The sequence below is a fragment of the Argentina anserina genome, chromosome 4 (assembly GCF_933775445.1).
Source record: "Argentina anserina chromosome 4, drPotAnse1.1, whole genome shotgun sequence".
Lineage (NCBI taxonomy): Eukaryota > Viridiplantae > Streptophyta > Magnoliopsida > Rosales > Rosaceae > Argentina > Argentina anserina.
Genome location: NC_065875.1, coordinates 10,175,714 through 10,196,353, shown reverse-complemented (window position 1 = coordinate 10,196,353; position 20,640 = coordinate 10,175,714). Strand labels below are relative to the sequence as shown.

The 20,640-nt window shown below is 35.7% G+C and overlaps 2 protein-coding genes across 5 annotated transcripts; one reads left to right on the top strand and one right to left on the bottom strand.

The window, feature by feature from the left end:
* Nucleotides 1-10,897: 10,897 nt before the first annotated feature.
* Nucleotides 10,898-13,695, top strand: LOC126790824 (protein farnesyltransferase/geranylgeranyltransferase type-1 subunit alpha). The gene is made up of 5 exons (XM_050517176.1): nt 10,898-11,205; nt 11,279-11,388; nt 11,501-11,621; nt 11,779-11,874; nt 12,910-13,695. The coding sequence occupies exons 1-5, from the start codon at nt 10,975-10,977 to the stop codon at nt 13,339-13,341; spliced, it is 990 nt and encodes a 329-aa protein (XP_050373133.1). The 5' UTR covers nt 10,898-10,974; the 3' UTR covers nt 13,342-13,695.
* A 326-nt stretch (nt 13,696-14,021) lies between these two features.
* LOC126790851 (endonuclease III homolog 1, chloroplastic) lies at nt 14,022-18,678 on the bottom strand. Of its 4 annotated transcripts, none has more exons than XM_050517200.1 (10): nt 18,460-18,678; nt 18,300-18,394; nt 18,136-18,199; nt 17,822-17,949; nt 17,402-17,468; nt 16,029-16,120; nt 15,731-15,868; nt 15,551-15,655; nt 15,257-15,340; nt 14,022-14,451 (listed from the first exon to the last, which is right to left on the bottom strand). In XM_050517200.1, the coding sequence occupies exons 1-10, from the start codon at nt 18,581-18,583 to the stop codon at nt 14,308-14,310; spliced, it is 1,041 nt and encodes a 346-aa protein (XP_050373157.1). In that variant the 5' UTR covers nt 18,584-18,678; the 3' UTR covers nt 14,022-14,307. The 4 variants fall into 4 exon arrangements, with proteins under 4 accessions (XP_050373157.1, XP_050373159.1, XP_050373160.1 ...); XM_050517202.1 differs by having other exon boundaries at nt 18,300-18,388; XM_050517203.1 differs by lacking the exon at nt 15,257-15,340.
* Nucleotides 18,679-20,640: the final 1,962 nt, after the last annotated feature.

The window sequence follows — 20,640 nt, the reverse complement described above, 5'->3', positions numbered from 1 at the left end:
AGCTTGGATCACCACCATGGACGGTAGCAACTCCTTGCGAGGGTTGTTGCGCCTTGTAGGGTGGTCGGTTCAGAGTTGGTATGGTATCAAATGAAAGAGCGGAGAGAAATGTTTCCAACGATACCAGCCATGTTCAAATCCATCGCCGGACGACAAAGTTATGGTCGGAATTCCAAGAAAAAGGAAAAAGATGAATATGAAGAAGAATAGTTGGATAAATGGCAAAATTGTCTGGAAATTATTTTTAAAATGACTATTTGCTAATTTTGTTCCAAGCTAAGACACTATTTTCTAATTTCTAGTCAATTGAGATGATTTTTTTATAATTGGAAAATAAGTGGTGACCTTTTTCTAATTTATGATGGAAAATGGTACTATTTTATAATTTTCCTTTTTCTATAACGGGCACATATATACCTATATATATATATATAGGGAATTTTTATTAACACACCCTTTTCTGTTATTAACACATTTTATATTTTTTATTACTTTTTTAATGCACCACACTACTTTAACTTGGTTCTTAATGGCTTATATAGCAACCTCTAACTACAATTATATTCTTTTTATTAGGGATCAGTAAGAGGAATGGGAACATTTAGGGGTAGAGGCAGAGGCAGAGGAATGAGCAATGTGAGTGGACTAGGGCCACCTACAAGGCAAACAACTATTGACAACGATAGAGGAATGGGCAAAGTTGTGAATATGGCAAGGGGCAAAGGGAAGGGACCACAAGACATGTAAGTTCAATGTTATGTTTGTAATCATGTTATGATATTATTTTAAATTAATAACCGGATATTTATAGATAATTGAGAAGAGGAATGAGAGGGAAAACCAAGAATATTGGCTAGTACGTGCATTAATCATTCATCATCTGCTAAGAATTGAACTTAATTATGAAAAGGGTCCATTATGGAAATAACTTACATATTTACTTGAAATAATAACTTCATACAAAATTACAATAACCACCTCAAATCTTAAAATATAATTTGTTTATTTATAAGTGTTTGTCCTAAATAAATAAAATGTTAAATTATGGAAGCAATAACTATTTTCATATAGTAAATTGAGTCTTCATTTTAACATGAGTGTTTTCCCCTTTTAATAAACAAATAAGTGCACCACATTCTTCTTATTCACATGGCATGTGTAGCAAATCTACTATTGATGGAATGCATTCTCATTGCATCAAGTGTGTTGTATTGAAAATATTTACCTTAGCCATCAATATTTGTTGAATTCACTTTGCTCTTTTGATTCATAGTGTACGTACATGCAAATGGAAGAGCAAGAATGATGCATGAGAAAATTTCTCATGGAATAAGGTGGCTAGAAACAAGCTTGCATGAAAGAAGGAATTAACTCATCACTATTTTCAAAGATTGTATTCTTATCATTCATCTTTTCCACATGGAAAATGAGAGAGAGAGAGAGAATGAAATATGTTGAAGAGAAGAGTGAAGGTATGGAAGCATTTATGAGTGAAGATCAAACTTGAGAATTTTGACCGAAGTAAATTCACTTTCACATGGAGATCAAGTTGCAATGGAGATGATGTTGCTCTATAAATAGAGCTTGTTTCAAGAGAATAAGGGAGCCTGATAATGGAGAGAATTAGAGACATTGCACTCTTTGTTCTTCTCTTTCCTCAGCTACTTTTCCTATGTTGCATTTTATTGTTTTAAGTATGTTTTTAGTTTGTACTATGTATTGCTAATTTCTTCACTAGGGTTAAGGAGGAAACCACAATATGTAATAAGTTTTATTTAATTTATCGATTGATTCCCATACTTATATATTCCATGCTTATATATGATTGTTCCTTCAAAATGCATAAATAAAATCTTTGTTCCTTTCACCTCTAATGTTATGCAGTTTTGGTAGTTTGGAAATCACTTTAATTAATTCATGCTTGGCTTTGTAAAATATTTAATATGAACTCCTTTGATCTCTTGTCATTCTAATGAATTTGGTTGCTACTCCTAATTGGAAATTAATAGATAATATATAGCCTTGTAAAGTAATGTGGTGGAATCTAATACTTTAGTTACTTCGTCATCAAGATAATCCTTATTTCTTTACTTTGTCTTAATATTTAGCTACATCACAACCAATATTCATTCAACTAGCTAGGTTAGTGTAAAATTAATTTAGATTTGATTAGTTTCTCCTAATTCATATATTTCATGTGGGTTCGACCTCGCTCTAGCATGTCTATGCTACAATAGATTTGTGCACTTGCAAATAACATTTTAAGACACATCATAGCTTATCCAACTTATCACATAAACTCATAGGAAACTTGGCAGTTTGGGTAGCATAATAAGAGATAGAAAAAGTCACTGAATGCACAAGTGTAAGTCTTCCAGCCATACTCGAAGTCTTGTTTTTCCAACTAGATAGCCTGGATCGCACTTTATCAAAAATTTCTTGATACGTGAACTGCTCCGGTAGTGCCCTTCTCTACAGCCACCAACTCTAAAGTCACTGCCGCAATACCCAGATTTGTATGGCAAGCACATAGAAACCGCCAAGCTTTAGATGATTGAGGGAGGAATTTGCTTTCTTGAGGTACCCAATTTCAGATTTCCTAACTGTATGTTTTGTTTGTGAAGACGAATGAGATATAGCTTATGGTTGCTAACTTTGTTTGTGAATTTGTTTTGAACTTTGTGTTGGGAAATTTAAAATTAGGAGTTTGATTATGTTTTGGGTACAAGTGTTGAACAACATTAGATTGGAGAATTGCAATTTCAGGTTTAATCGAGTTATTCAAGTCCAGCACACAAAAAAAAAACCATAATCCTCATTTTCTCAATTCAAGAAAAATTTTATTAACTCCTCAAATAGGAGAAAAGACAAGATTTACCAAATAGTAAATACAAATTGTGATAGATGGTTAGATCTTTGGCTTTTCATATTTTCCTCATCTCATTCTCACTTTCTCCATCCAATTTCATCAAAGACCCAGTATCAATATTTGTCAGTTGTTAGTGTTTTGGGTTACTATGAATGAAATTAACATAAAAGTTTGGACATGGACGAACCAAAAGTAAAATTGATGTAGCAATTAATGCAAAAACAACCAACAAAACCAGTTGTTGCTAATACTTTCTTCTCGGTTCCACATAATCTTTTAAAGGATGTTCTGAGTGAATTATCTCGGCGGTCTTATCAATACAAAAATGTATAACTCCCAAATTTACTTATCTTATTATTAATCAAGAATTTTGTAACATTGAGGAATATCTAGAAAGACATTTAGGGAATTCAAATCTTTGATGATTCCATCATACATGATTGAGTTGCGGTTTTCAAGACCAGGGCTATCAACTACTCAGCCATCTGTCGGAACTTTTGATTGATCCGGGTACTTGGGATCTTCTAGATCATTACTTTACGGAACCAATATTTTCTGGTGCCATTATCCCTCAACATTTTTCAAATTTGAAAAAGAGTCAGAAGAAATGGTTTGATCCTCTTATTTGATAAATCTGCCCAATTTTCCCTTCATGTCTTTTTGTTTTCCAAGGAGGTTAGAAAACTAAAATCCATTTTTTTGCCCCTCCATTCTTTCGAGAATTTCTGGCCTAAAGTGGCATATTTATTTCTTTTAAGCAGTGATGGAAAACTAATGAATATTTTGGGAAGTTTCCCTGCAAAAAGGTCCTACAAGCTGATATGTCAGATCATTAATTTCCAGGTGAGCAATTGGTTGGAAACATTTGACAAATTAGTAATTGAATGGATTGACTTGATGAGATTGGAGAGTACAAGGATTTTTCTGATTAAATTGAAAGTTCAGGTACTGAATTGATGAAATCCCGAAAAGTTCGAGGTAGTAACCAGAATTTTCTCCTTTGGAGGTGAGCCAATATATAAAGTTATTCTTTACGTCATGGGTTTTTATTTAAGTTCTATTTTGCATATTTTTTGAGAAACTTTTAAATTTCAAAATTTGTTCACCAAAAACCACAATAGTAGCTAGGTTCTGAGTCCCAACAGTAGCAGCCTTCATGGTTGACAGTAGCAAGTGTCTTCTAAGTCGACAGTAGCAGGTGTCTTTCAAGTTAACAGTAGCAGCTAGCTAGCTTCATAATCGACAATAGAATGTGGCTTTCAAGTCGATAGTAGCAACTAGTTTAATAGTCTACAATAGCTGATAACCTGTCAGTCGACAGTAGTAACTAGTTTCATAGTCGACAGTAGCTGTTAGTTTCATAGTCGACAATAGCATATGAGTAGGAGTCGATAGTAGCAGCTAGTTTCATAGTTAACAGTAGCAAAAGAGCTATTTATCGATAATAATACATTTTCAAGTCAATAGTAGTAGGTAACTCTCAATCAACAATATCACATTTCAAGTGGGCAGTAGTAGCAACTGTGACCCATATAGATGTGACATGTGGTAGTAAAAATGATTTTTGAATTCACTTAGAGAAAACTAATTTTGAATTATGTGATGAGTCAAAGAGGGATATAAAAGTAAAATATCATATGACATGTGACAACTTGTCATCTTATTGTCTTTATTTATAACTTTTTGGTCCTAATTTACTATATCAAATTAGGAAGTGATTTTTTTGTAAACTAAATTATTGTTGTCACTTGTTAGTAGTTTGTTCACTTATTAGTAAACAAAAACAAAAGTGACATGCCAATAAGTATTCGCAAGACTCCATCATTACAATGAGGAAGCTCCTCCAAAAGCAAGTCTTAGGCTCGGAGAAGGGTAACAAGAAAGAGGCCCTAGTTGCATCTGTCACAGAAGAGAAGCAGTTAAGCGGCTTGATATATGTTAATGAGCACTACGATGGGTGGAAACCATAGTACTTGAAAATACTCCAAATTCACAAACAAAGAAAATCATACCTTTTCTTCAGACGAGGTGATACGAGAGGCTCTGCAAAATAGTTCTATTGGTTAGTCAAAAGATTATAGAAAAATCCAATAGCTTTGTATGCCTTTCATATCGTTTATGAAGGATGAGGCAGTTGCGATTGGAGCTCAGGCCTTAGATTTGAAGCTACCTTTTGGCAAGATTGAGGTCCTACAAGAGAACTTGGACTTGATTAGGAGATAGCTTGGTGTTCAAGAGGTAGAAGTATTGTGATTTGGATCTCTAAGCAAGGCTAAAGTGAGTTCTTTTTGTAGTTATATTATGCTTTCATGGTCTAGGCCTCCTGCTAGTTGGTATAAGTTGAATATTGATGGCACCAGAAATTCTAACTCTGGGAATATTGGTGTTGGAGGGGTGATTATAGATCAGCATGGACATTGGATTCATGGTTTTCAAATGAACTTGGGGATTGGGGAGATTTTGGATGCTGAGGCTTGGGGTCTATTTTTTTGGTCTGAAACTCATTGCTAACATTATAGTGGAAATGTTGAAATTGAGTCTGACTCTATCATTCTTATCCAACTTATGCAAATGGATAACACTTTTATGCATCCTCTTGGGTCTATACTTGCTAGTTGTGCTTCTATGATTTCCAAACTACATAATGTGAAGCTCTCTCATATTTTTAGAGAGTGTAACATAGTTGCAGATGCCTTGGCCAAAAAGAGTATATCTCATGAGTTGGGGCTGATTGAGTTTGTTGATCCCCTTGCACATGTTGCGCATGCTTTTTTGGATGATTTGGCTAGTGTTGCTAAATGTAGGCGCACAAGAGCCTGCTATAATATTTAGTCCATGTGTTTTTTGTTTCTGGGCCTTTTAGGTCGCATTTGTAACAACAAAAAAGTATTGTGATCTGGATGCACTTTCTAAAGCCTAGTATCTTGGCGTACTAATACAGCAGGATCCTCCAATACTAGGAAACCCCACTGCCATCTTCTTGACCAGGTAACTATAAACCTTCTGTCATAATCCCCACCTTATGTAGTTTTAAACTAAATCTGTTAATAGTAGGTTGTGACATATGGTCACATTCATAACTGGGTAGTTGCTTTTGTGTCTTTAACTACTTTATTGTATTTACTGCTAATTTAAATGTACTATTTCCAATGCGGAGTACGGCAGGAGCATCTAATCTCTACAAAAAAAAATTGTCATGTGCATCTAATCTCTACAAGAAATTTAAATTGATATCTTTTGTTCTATCATTAGTTTGGGTTTTTAACCTTGATGATGTGAGTGAACTCCAGAGGTCTTCGCTGTATTCTTTTGATTAAGTTGCTATTTTTTATGTCATGTTTTGAATGGCAATGGCAAATAAACGGATGTTGATTTTTTATTTTACCTAATTGCGTCACCTTTGAAGTTATGGAAAAGCTAATACAAGTATTTGTAAACACAATATGAATTTATTTGTATTCCCTAATATGAGAAGTTCAAAACATAGAATATTCTTGTTGCTTTTTAGACTTTGAAAATTGATTACAAGTTTTAGGAATAGTAACAATTATTACCAGTTTCTTAGTTCCTCATTATGATGCTAGCTGTAATTACGTTGTTGATTGTGATTCTTAAAGGTATGATTCTATTATTGCTTATATGCATCTACATGTACATAAGGGAAGAGGATGACCAGAAAATGAGGTCAAGATGGTTAAAGAGTTGACTTTGAAAGCTAAAGCAATTTGATATATACTTTCAACCGTAAGGGAAGAGGTTAACCAGAAAATGAGGTCAAGATGGTTAGAGAGTTGATTTTGAAACCTACAGAATTTGATATATACTTTCAACCATACAAAGACTTTGTAGTTAGTATGTCTTTTTGTATATACACTTTTTTTAATACTAAAATTTTCATTGTTCATTGTTTTCGTGCTTTTTATGCGTGTGTTTGATTTATAATCTGAGTCACATCAATATTTTCTTTGTTCTTCTGAATTTTCAAATCAAAGCAGTTTTATTCTATTATCTCAGACTTATGATGTTGGCCCTGATTTCTGAATATATCTGGTTTCTTTGCTATGGTTGTCTGTAGTCAGACTTTGGATTATTATACTTATGGTGTTTTTATCTTATTAATCTTTATTGTACATCAACAAGTCAGAGGAGCCTCATAATAGTCAACAAATTACTTAGTATAACTAAAAGATGATTCTTTTGTTCTTTGGTCAGAAGAAAGTACAACAATGCTTAAGGGTTAGGCAACTGAGGCATATACCATCGGTGGGAGAATTGTTGGTTCAACAAATATGATGAACTGGGTCTTATATGGGAAGTGTAGCAACATTTTTGAATTTTGTACTATTAATGTTTTGTTTCATTGCAACATGTTATAGAAAATATGGACAAGTTTGAGTCAATATCAGTGGACTATACACAAATCTAATTAGTACCTTTCTCATTGTTATGTGAGTATCACCAATATTCAAGGTCTTAACCAAAACAACACTTATATATTATATACAAAAGTATACATTAATTCAAGAATTATTGTCAACAATTTTCTTGGAAAGAAAGGAACAATTGATATTAGGTCGGAGGGTGAGCTTTTGGGTGTGACAAGTGACCCGGATGCCTAACATCATTGAGAACAGGTTGCGAGATGTAGCTTTGTATTAGGCTTATTCAAATCGGGCATGAAAAAAAACAGTTGAACCGTTATTGCCATTTCAATGGACTCTATATTGTTTTGTTGCTTGAGAAGATACATATATTCTTCATAGCTTATATATGAATGAATGTGGTGTCCTATATCCATTTAAGCTTGTTAGCTTCAATTTTTTGGAGTGTTGGAATTATGTAACTTGATGAATTCAAGTTTTTATGTTTCTAGGGGAAAGAAAGATTTTGAATAAATCATGTCTTTGTTCATTTACCCACATTTAATTTGAATTTTCAGAAATTCTCAAAAAGAAAAGAAGCATACAACAAGGAGAATTTTTGTCATGCCTTGGTCCCAAGGTTAGCGGGTATTACCCCCACTAGACGCTGGCCCGAGGAGCACGACTTGGATGTTATAGCGCAGAATGATATAAAAATATAAACACAACTTATTTCTAAGCGCTTCACTCTAGCTAGGCTTGTCTACTCTCTTCCTGACTCGAAAAATCTACCCCTTCTATGTAAAAGAGTGTATAAATAGGTGGGTGAACAAAACCACTCGCGCAGTGAGTGGGTAATGTAATATGTCAGCAAAGCTGTGTCATTTTACTCATGCTATATGAAAAACAGTATATCATATACGCACAGTTCACATTGCACCATCTCTTCTTATTGGTTATCCTTTAATTTAGTGATTCTCAGGGGCACCTAATGGCCTCTTGCCCTATACCTTTGTGTGTCACATCCTTATTTCGGCATAACCCAATCAAGAAGTTCAAATATTCCATGACTAGTCAAACAATAGATCCAACACCATAATACATATAATCTCAACATAGTTCACAAATCGACATGCTTCACTTGAAAAATAGAGAGATATCTCATAAATAGATCAAAATCATGCTTTTCGACTATTTTTAAAGCATATAAAAACATTTGAAACACATTACATAAACCACTCACCTCGAGAATACGAATCGTTACCCAGATCGTAAACCAAGACACTTAAACGAGTCTTCTAGAAACCACCATTGGATCTAGCCAAAACCTCTAAGATAAAAATAGTACGCCGATATGAATCCGTAGCCACTCGCGCATTGCGAATTGAAGTTATGGATCAAAAATTATGATACGTGGAAGTTTCGTCGCAAAACTAATAGAATAATATAAAATTAGAGAAAGAGAGACGAGAGAGACGCACAATAGAAAATGTGGCTAGTTTGAACTTGACACGTGGCCATGGCCGCCACATGTCATTACCACATAGCCACACCAACCTTTTCTCTTCATCTCACATATGTCCTAATGACACATGAAGGAAATGTGACACGGCTGGACTGAAATACTTAGCAATTAAGCTAAGTTTTGGACCAATGAGATGACACCTCATCGTCATCTCGGGTATTTTCTGATAAACTTCAAAAAATTGTTAAAAATAGTTCGGAATTTGAACAAATTCACCAAAAAATATGGTGAACTCGTGGACACATCTACTTTCTATTTCTCAAAAAAAAAAAAGAATTTCACATACTTAAAAAATTGGGATATTACAAAATACGGATTAGTTGTCAGCTCAATTATGTACTTAGTCGATCAAAGCAGGTTAAGGCCTAATTTAGTACAGCAATGTTGTGGGCATGATTGTTTTTGAAACTACTATAAGTATAATTGTTTTTAAAACTGCTGCGAGAGTAATCAGCTGAGGTGTTTCGTAAACTGTTGTGAAAATTGATGTGAGATCAAATTGGAGTTGTGTGATCTACTCCCATGTACCATGAAGTGCATAGTGTGCGAGTTAAGTGAACATGTGGAGGCTCTAGATGGCTTAGTTGTAACTCAGTTGGGTCAGAAAAGGGTTTTATTTGGTCTTTGAGACGAATTTAAAAAAACAAAAGCCATTCTCCGGCGCAAATAGAGTTGCATCTCCGAGAGACAAATATGATTCTCAATCGATTAGGTGTATCTGTAATGAAGAAAGCGAAGTGTCCTTTACTGTTCATAAGCTACACTGTGACTATTCATATGCTACAGTGCACTGTAATGTTCTCATCATGGTTCGAAGCCGGGATTACTGTTCAAAAAAGGTATTGTGTGCTGTTCAAGTCTACTGTTCACATATGGCTGTTCACAAGCGGCACGGTTTAATCCTACTGTTCACCAGTGGGTACTGTTCACATCCAAAATCTTCTTCTAAACGGTGCTTAGGGGGTTGGGTTTCCTTCGAGGGTTGTGTGTTTGTAGAACTTGATATATAAACCAATTCAGCAGAGAAGAAAAGAAAGAAACCGCCCACGGGTTTGAGCATGCTCTTCCATCCCTTTTTGCCTCTTCATTCGATCCAGTCTAATTTCTTTCTTTCCGGGTTCTTAATGGACAATTGGAAATTTGGTAGTTGTGTTTCAATGGAGAATTCATCCGTTTAATAATTGATAGCTTAAATGCATACTTCATCGGTTGAAAGCAATTTACTAAATGAATGCGAGGTGGTGCTAGACATCTCATATATAGTAGATTTATATACAGGAAGCTCATCTGAGAAGATGTCATCTTTTATATAAGACCCCAGTTGGTTTTGACGTCAAAGGCATAAGGGGAAATGTAACCGAGCCTTGCCGGCATTAGTTTGGGAGTGGTGAGCTATGTGCCTATGTCTAGCACTCTATTGTTCTAAAACTGTATTATGTTACTAGCTAGACCAATTTTCTCCATAAACTGCATATATGAGTTTATAGAATTACATTAGGATTTTACTTAAGACACAGTTGAGGCTTTGAGCATCAAATGAACATAATGTCTTTATTGTCAATAGAGAAATTTTATATACGGAAATTAACCACACCATATTTGGACTTCAAGTTTGGTTGTAAGCCAGAAAAATTTGGGGAGAGTGGTATGGCTTTCAAGATGCCATATATGAGTTTTCTTCTACAATGACAGATACTTATAAACATTTTAACTGTTTAAGATTAGTGGAATCTCTTATAATATATCTTCAGGATGTTGTAGATTATTTTTAATACATTGCTTTTCATTCTTAAAAAAAAAATTACAATGGAAAACACATATATATTCAATGTGCAAAATGTACGTTAAATTGGTTCTGGCAAAATCGCACTATAGACTACATTCATACGGAGCACAATACTCAGTATATATCAACCACAAATTAATTGATTAATACGTCATTTAAAAAAATAATATTTAAATAATTGAATGAACGCTTAAGGAGAAAGATCATGCCACTAAAATGGCACCATCAGCCTAAATTCTTAGTAAAAAACTAAATCTTGGCTATGGTCTATCTATTTCAATTTTCATATTTATCAAAAAAGAAAAACAAAAGAAATTCAACATGAAATTCCTTTATACGCTTCTGGCTTCATATGGGGAAGAACACAAATCTAATTCTATATACAGGGAGAAGAGAAGAAATAGGGATCTAGGGTTTTAGGAAGAGAAAGGGAATGTCGGACGAAGAGGAGCGATGGGTCCCATTAAGGAACCGAGCGGAGTTCTCAGACGTGATCCCGGTTGAGCAAGACGACGGCCCGAACCCGGTGGTTCCCATATCCTACAAGGAAGAGTTCCGAGAGACCATGGACTACTTCCGTGCCCTCTACAAAGCCGACGAGCGTTCCCTTCGCGCCCTTCACCTCACCTCCATCGCCATCGAGTTCAACCCCGGCAACTACACCGTCAGTTCCACTACATCACCACTATTCCTCTATTTCCGAATTCGATTCTGAAGTTGGTGCGTTTGTTTTGTAGGTATGGCACTTCAGGCGCCTAGTGCTTGAGGCGCTCGATCGTGATTTGCGGAGCGAACTTGCTCTTACCGAACATATTGCTGAGGGAAGCTCCAAGAATTATCAGCTGTGGTGAGTTTGAGTTTTGTCTTTGACTGTGTTTGGTCTGACTGGTTTCACTGGTTCTAAGTAAATTTGGTTTTCGGAGTTTTCGTCTAGTCTTATGAAGGATGATCTGTTGTAGGCATCATAGGCGGTGGGTGGCTGAGAAATTGGGGACTAGTGCTACGTCAGAGGAACTTAGATTCACTAAGAAGATACTTTCCATTGATGCTAAGCATTATCATGCTTGGTCTCATAGGCAGGTTCGTGTTCGTTCTTTGGCTCTGTTGTGCTGAATGCATGGATATATGTGAATTATCGTATCAAGCAATTATCTTGGTTGATTAGATGCTGGTGTAAGCACTAGTGCTTGCTATATGTGTTTGGGTTTTTGACACAGATGTTTGGTTCTGGATGCAGTGGGTTCTTCAAGCACTTGGCGGGTGGGAAGAGGAACTTGACTATTGTAATCAGCTTCTTGAAGAAGACATTTTTAACAATTCTGCTTGGAATCAGGTATTTACAGCTAAACAGGCTACAAAGTATTAGGAGTTTGGGGATTATTGTTCAGTTAAATCTATAACAGCTAATGGTTATAATGGCGATAGTGGAATGAATGCAGTGAAAGCTTCTTTTTGCATTGAATGTTCGTATGTGTATGATATGTTCCTTTGATTATTATGATTGCATGACTGCTTATTAGTCTTCAAGTTTTAGTTAGGTCTCTAGGGGCACTGATCACCTTTGAAAACATCGGCAATTGTTTGGACTTGCAAGTTCTTTCTTCCCTGTCTACAAAAGTTCTAGCATTGAGGAAATGGTGTTTATTTATTTGCCCAACAAAAGATTTTGATTCATATATAACAGACCATAGGTAGCCAAGTCGATTTAGCCACTGCATAGGTATATTTTTGTTGACTATATTTGCTATGGGTAAAGCAGATTTTCCCTCAACTCCTTTTTACTTTATTTTACATTGGATCCTTTTACATTCTATACTGTATAGTTTGCTGCGTGCGGTTTGTTCATTAGAAGAAATATAATGTGGTCCTTACAAACTGGAGGTGTAGAGCTATTATTTTCTCTGGATTCAACATAGAAAGAGTTATGGTGAGAAATTGGTCTGGATATGGTGTCAGATGGGAGAAAACTAGGCATAGAGTTTGGTTGGATATGGTGTCTTTTGGGAGGAGAACTAGGGCTTGTTTTGTGACCTGGGTTTCTGTCTGATTAAGGGGTAGAAGCAGATGGGATTTCATTAGGATGTTAAAAAAGCACCAGAAATTATATCTTCGAAAATAGAAATCTGACTAACCAAATGGACTGTTTCAATAAAGAAAAGAAGGCAGCCCCACCATGCTGTCCACATTTTTCAACTGCAAAAGTTAATTATTAAGCACAGTTTTTTATTAAAATGATAATAATTACAATATGATTCTCTACTTATATCACCCTTTTGATTTCGGTGAAATTGTGTCCACTTCACTATTTTTGTTTACTGCTTTTTGGCGTACATGTTGTGTTTCATGACCTGCTTATGTTTATATTCAGAGATATTTTGTCATTACAAGATCTCCATTCCTGGGAGGTCTGAAACCTATGAGAGAGTCGGAAGTGTGTTATACTATCAATGCCATTGCTTCCCGCCCTGAGAATGAAAGCTCATGGAGGTATCTTCGAGGGCTTTACAAGGATGATGATTCCTCTTGGGTAAACAATCCTCAAATTTCTTCAGTATGCTTGGAGAGTTTAAAAGCCAAAACCAACTGTGTGTTTGCTTTGAGCACACTTTTGGATCTCATCTCCCATGGTTTCCAACCAAATCAAGAGTTTACAGATGCTGTGGATGCTCTACGAACTTCAGAGTCCCAACCAAGAGATATTGATGTAGCAAAAGCTGCTTGTGTTGTGCTGCAAATTTTCGATCCATTACGAGCCAACTATTGGAAGTGGTATGAGAGCAGGCATTTCCAAAAAGCTTAAGAGTTAGTGAGTGGATCATCTGACTTTTGCATCATAGAGATGTGCTCATGGACCTGGAGTTTTTCATCATTATATGTGAAGAAACTTCACCCCGTGTAAACAGTCACACAACTGACATTTTAATCTTGAAGAGTGGGATTGCCAAACACGGTTGTATGAATACTAAAATCTCAACTGTTTCTGTGCTACAAATTATGTTATTTTTGATAAATTTTCGTAGAGTTGATGTTTATGTTTTGCTTGCTTAAGACAATTTGATGTCATTGTAGAGGTGTTTTCAAGCTCCTGAGGTTGAAAAGGCATGCTTTTTTATGAAGAACACACTTCTTATTTGTATTGAATGCCCCTCTAAGATGTCCCTTTAGTTTCTTAATTATGTTGTTCATCCGGCCGAACTCCCATCATTATATTTTCAGATTTTTCTGTTGTAAACTTGAGAAACATCAATGTCACATCTTGGAACTGTTTTCTTTTCTTCCCTTTGGAGAAGCGAAAATGTTACTCGTCACTTTGTCAGTGATTTGCGCCCAAAATACACAGAAAAATTATGGTGCAGACTAAAATCACGAAAGCCTATGTTATTTGAAAGTCAATTACCAGTTCCACCTCAGGTTTTTTTGGCAGAATATGATTCTAGAATTTCATCACAGGGGTAGCCTCTAAATTGTTTACTCGAGTCGTTAACCTTTTGCTGCAATATTTCAGCATCCGCTCAAGAAATAATCAGTAATAAATTCTGATCTTCAAATTCGACACAAAAAAGAAGCAATCTAGATTTCAGCCTTCTGAATGTATAACAAATGTTGATTTTAATTTATTCACAAAAAAGATCAGTCTATCCCCTTTCCTAATGTCCATGTCCTTTCTCCTACGGAATATGCACAAAAAGTATCCTATCGGGATATGCACAAAAGGCAGGCTGCAGCAAAACATAAACTGCTTCTGCCCACTCCGAGGATCAACTTGTCAAAGTTTCTTGCTCAAACCAGATTTCTTTGTCTTGGACAATGGACTTGAGGCCTCTTTGAATGCAGATGGGCAGAATTCACTTACACTGCAGACTCCACAGCGAGGTCTGAGCGGAGTGCAAACTGTCTGTCCGAATCCCACCTGTTCAGATGAGAGCAGAGAAGAAATAAATAAAAAAAACCATTCGAGCACCTGCCTAGTGTCTACTATAAAAGATTTTCTTAGAATATGGGAAAGAAAACAATCTTAACATAAACAAAGTAGCACATGGTTACAGAACTACAGGGTATAGAGAGTTAGAGACAAAGTTTGAAAATTCAATAACCTTCTATAATTCGTGTTAGAACCACAATTTAACTGTCCATAGAGTTTTAACTTTTAAGTATAGCAGTAGATTCAAATTCACTAAAATCAAAACAATGTGAGTAGTAATGTTTACATAAAGATCCAGTATATATCCCTCCTTTACCCCTATTTAGTAGTGTCCTAGTGGGTATGAGAAGATAGATCTCTGTAATGACTTTTAATCATTGAATGAGTCGAGTCATGAAGATGAAACTGAATTTGATGGTCTCATGTTTTTGTTAACCTAACTACACATGCTTAATACCATGGCTAGTAAGGGTTCAAGTCGACAAAAAATAAATTCTGTCCTACCCGATAACCATGCAACATAACTCAACAAATGGAATTTTGCCATACGATTCATTGAAATTATGCAATACAAACCTTTTAGGTACCTAATCAGGATTAACTCTGAGTTAATGTCATACTGTGAATTGTTTGGTCATTTGGACTGTGCCAACAGATAAGTCCAGCCACTATAGCTGAGTATTGATGACAACAACCAAATGCCTAAACAATGAGTGATTTTTTGCAGTGACTATATTTATTTTGACTGATCTCTAAGAATTTGGATTTCCATAAACAAGAATAACATGCATACCAAAAGAGGGTTTATGGGAACCCATTCTTCCTTTGGAAGCCACAATTGCAATGCTTCTCTCGTTTCCTCAGGGTTTGATGTTTTCTAGCAAAGAGAATGAAGAACAGTATTTCATGCAATGATATCAGTCTGATGGGTTACATTGCAAAAGTCTTGACAAGATTTATAACATCTTATGTCAGAATAGTCACAAATAGCAGAGGAAAGAGCAGTTTCCACGGTGATATAGACTCATTACAAGAATGCAGAAGGTTGAGTACACCACATGTGTTCTTTACAAGAGATAAGAACTACCTGTTTTCTACCTGCTCTTGACACCCAGCCAAGGCGGTTGCAAATTCGGTGCACGTGGGTATCTACACATATCCCTTGAACATTGTCCCAAGCGACATTCATAACCTAAAACATATACCAGAACATTTAGAGAACCTGAAATGGCATGCTAATAGAATAGAGTTGAAACTAGAGCCCTACCAAATGAGCCATCTTAGGACCTATTCCTGGAAGTGAGAGTAGTTCCTCCAATGAACTAGGTATATCTCCATCGTACTTGACAAGACAGATGTTTGCAATTTTCTTCAAGTTACTAGCCTTTCTCGTATAAAAGCCAACCTACATATTTATAATTAAAACATCAAACATTCAAACTCTAGGTAATAAATATTGAATTAGTTGCAAAAGTTAAATATTTTCACAAGTACGTAATATAATGCAGGTCAAAATAAGAAAGTGCCAAACACCAATTTTTTAACGGGAACTAAAATGAGCATACCGGGTAAATCAAGCTTTTAATGGTTGCTTCATCACCTTTGTCAATGGCATCGGCAGAGAGCAAGCCATTTTGAAGGAGACGCTGAATGGCTCCTAAATTCCAAACATACCATCACATCACATGGAAGGAATAAGACTCTGACTAAGATAGAAAGCAACTTAGAGAACATAATAAAGCATTGTGGATAACATTACACACATTTGGGATCAACATTGCTTAAACGATTTTATAAGATTTCGATAGACAAGTTATGTGTTCATAAATTTACCAGCTGAACCAGCCTAACCGGTAGATTCAGTTTGATAATAACGCCAGCAAAAACACTAGGCAAAGAAGAACAAAACAGAAGCCAAGTGAATAGCAAACAAGTGAACTGTTTCTAAGAACCGAAGATACCGAATCCCATAAGTAATCTTAGAAGTAAACTCTATCCTATCAAGTTGATACCACTCAAGTTTTAAAATATATTGTTTGTCTCCATTTAATGACCTGAATCACTGCCATTATAGCACATCTATTAAGACCAAACCACCATTTTCTGCCTCCAAAAAAGCTGTACTACAAAAACAAATGATTCACACTCAGATTCAGCTTTGCACATGCTACACTGAGGGGAAAGACAATCGTAGTGTCATCTCCTTTGAACCAAAACAAGTACATACCTTACCAAGGGTAACAATAAAAACCAGCCTTTCCAACCTTCCAATTAGAGAATGAAAAATCAAACGGGCCATCTTAGAGAAAGCAATAAAGTTCAGCCGAAGCTTCCAACATCCACCTCCTAATACTCCTATCTTGTTTATATGAGACCAGCACAATACCCTCAAGCTGTAAAAATACAGATAAGCTCCACAACTTCTGGCTATCTTATACAGTTATACTCCTTTAGCCCAAATTTTCATCTCAAAGGAAAAATAGAAGAAAAAAAATATTCTAGACTGTTTTATAAGCAATCATAAGCATGAACAAAAATAGTAAATTGTGATAACATATAAGTTTTAAATTATAACTATGTTATGGTCATTTGTATCCCAATCATTTTCATTTCATTTTTACTTCTTTATTTCTCTTAACAAGATGTCACGCATTTTCATTCAACCATATTAGGATCCAATATTTCATGACATGATCCAGTTTTTCTCTCATATCAATCTCCTTTATTTAAACACGTTCAAGCTTGAGAAGATGAATTTCCGCAATGGAAACTGATGTCAATACTTTAACTCAAGTTGTGATAAACATTATAGTCAGTCAATGAAACTAGTGGAAATTGATAAAATTTACCAACCAGACTACCAAAAAACCAGTGGTTGAACTCGAAAGTCTACAAACTTGCTCCTCAACAAGTGAACAAAAACTACGTACATACGTACCATGAGTAACTTGGTCCTTCGTTTGGCTTGACAGTAGGGAGGATACCAAGACAGCAAATCTTCTCTCCTAATATTAATATGTTAAATGACAGATCAATGCTCATGCTATGATTCATACATGACGTAGATCTTCAATGAAATAGCACAGATCAACAATATCTATCATACAATTGATTTCTGAAGCTATTTAGTACTGGGAGTGGCACAGGTTAAACTATGGTTCTGTACTTCTGCTAGATATATACTAGGATCCTGGCGATTAAGGGTTTATGAAGCAATCCTATACAAAATCATTCAAGCTGATATAAGACAGCATTACGGAAGGAGGCAGTGGAATCCAGTAAGATTCCATGTTAAGAACTCCTCCAAACCTAGCCCAATACACATTCATTCCACTTTTCACCACAAGCAAAATTATACCTTTGGAGGGAGAGCACTTCCGGCTTTCTCACAACCCATACTGTCAACAGGTGCATCTTCAGAAGACCTCATTTTGCGAATCCCTTCAAGGACTATCTCCCAGTGCGCAGGTGGCTTACCTATGTTAACTGAAATGCACAAGTTACACCGATGGGGAAGAGCACATTTAACCCAAAAATGACGTACAGTTTCTCTAGTCAAATATAAGAGCTTAGTCAAGGAGAAACCAAACAATGCAGAAAGAAGAGAGACCCTACAATAAGAATAATAACCATGAAACCTACAACATAGAAGTTCTTAGAAGAAGTGCTTACTTGAATAAGTAGATGAACTCTCACTTCTGTAGGCAAATTCTTCAATGTCAGGCAGGACTTCAATCTGCACATGAAAGAGAACAAGGGGGCTAAGCTTCATCACCTTCATGTGTAGTGATCCAACAAACCATTAAAACAAAACATAAATACAGTTGTCTTCTCACTTTGTCTACTGTGTGTAGCTGTTGCTCCGTCGTCTTCAGTCTCTTTCTCTTGGCAAAAACACGAAGCTCCGGCTTCGAAACGGCGGGGTCTGAAGCTATTCAGAAGATTAAAACAAAACCCATAAAATACCCAAAGGAGTAGTATGAATAAAGTGAGAACCTGTTGGTGTTTTGGACATAGTTGTTGTTGTTCTTCTTCTTCGGTAAGTGTTGAGCAACTGTGTTCTGCTAATAAGAGTAGCGAGCGCGGAGGTGGAGGGACTTATCGCGCGAATTTGGAACATTTTGGACTTAACTCACTTCATTACAATTTAGTGAATTTACAACACAACTCGATAAGAACCCAAAAGGTTGCTTTCCCAATTCCCCATCAAATAGGGGTGTTATCACTTATATCGTAGGGAGATTTGTCTCAACTGTATCTAGTATATTGTCGTTGTACCTCATGTTTTAAAACATCACTTTGGTACTTTAAGTTTTGAATCTTATGCAGCTTTGGTATATAAAACAGTTAACTCTATTAACACCGTTAAGTGTTTATGACATAGCGTAGTTAGCCCATATTGGAGTTTGTTTATTTTAACATTTTATAGCTAACATATATCTTCTGCACTCGAAGGTAAACTGATGAATGCTCGATTACTCGACATCAATATTTAACCATGAACACATTATAGTAGTATAAAGCAAGAGGGTATCGTTCACAAACCGGGGATCCAGCCAGGGCTTAGGATCACAACACTTAACACGAATTCATAAAGATATAAATGGTTTGATATAAGTTTTGGATTGAATCATAAAAACAGTAAATAAAACCTAAACTAATATATACATGTGATCAACCAACCAACACATAAACAATCACCACAACAAATCATATAAAGGGATCGAACCAAGCTCTATGACTTCCTATTAGAATCATGCCGAGACTATGTAATGAACAACCAAGGATGGATCATGCATTTAGGTTTCTAAGCAGTAACCTAAACACATAGACACTTAACACATTCGATCAAAACCAAGCAGCCATAATCGAAATCTAACATGTTCATCTTAATCATGTAATTCCCAAAGGCCATGCACATTGAATTCATCAAGTATGTCACTTACTTAACCAACAACCATGCAATTCGAAAATCACATAAACAAGAATAAACATGTTCTTAGCATAATTCTTTAATCCAACAACCTAAATATCATGCTACAAGCATAGTCATAACACTTAGAAATCGAAATTTGAACATACATACATTCGGCAGAAACCAAAACAGAAATTCCATAAAACCAAAACAATTTTCGAATCCTTTATACACATTGAATCAAGTAGCTATTTCATAGACAAAATTGAAACAAGATTGCACTACACAAATCGCAAGCTTCATCCAAGAACAAGAATAAAACCAAAACCGAAATTAAACAAGAGTGAATCATGGTTACACTTTATAAATCAAGCAATCCACAAGTGTAGCCGAGACTTCTATGGATGAAACCTTCTTCACAAGCGTGCTTGAAGGCTATTGATAGGTGGGGAATGATGAAATCGGGTTTAGGATTTCTTGGAATGGTGAAGGATGAATTCGGCAGAGCTATGGCTTGTGTTTGTGTGTAGGGCTGATAATCTCTGAATGGAGAGGCCGAGCCTCTATATATAGAGGTTTAGGAAGCCTTCTTGCCGTGCCAAAAGGAGATAGAAACCAATTGGGAAACTGAAATCCTCTTTGTTATGGATTTGATTTATGTACTCCATATCCAACTTGATGTAGGAAACCAAGTCCAATAGGGAGATCACATTAAGGGCTGCTCGGCATTCTCTTGGTCCAACTAGGAGTAGCTAGGCCGGCCTCCTCTTCTCCTTCTTCAATTCGAATATGATTTCCTTGTTCAACTAGGAATGCAACTCGGCAACTCTTCTTTCTTTCCAAATATGATTTGTCTTTCCTGAAAAGAAATCGTCGATTAAGGAATAGGAAAGAATGAAAATAGGAAAGTAGAGTCCTAGTCGAGTAAGGAATCCTAGCTCAATCCGGAGTTCTAACACTTAGCACAATTTCATCATCAAATCATCTCAATTCGAAATAGCTCTCCTCAGAACATACATATGACAAATATGAACCTAAAACAACTAAATAAGAAGTAACAAAGCATAAGAATAAGGCATATAAACATTAAGAACGTCACACTTTGTGCTCTTATCATAAACAGTTATTTTTATCATTATAGCAATTGCAATAGCCTCTAGACTTGAAATATTAGCCTTTGCTCAAATTTCTCTTAAAGAACTTCAAGAAGAAAAAGAAAAATATAAAAAAAATAATAAAATACATAAATAACTTTCCAAAAA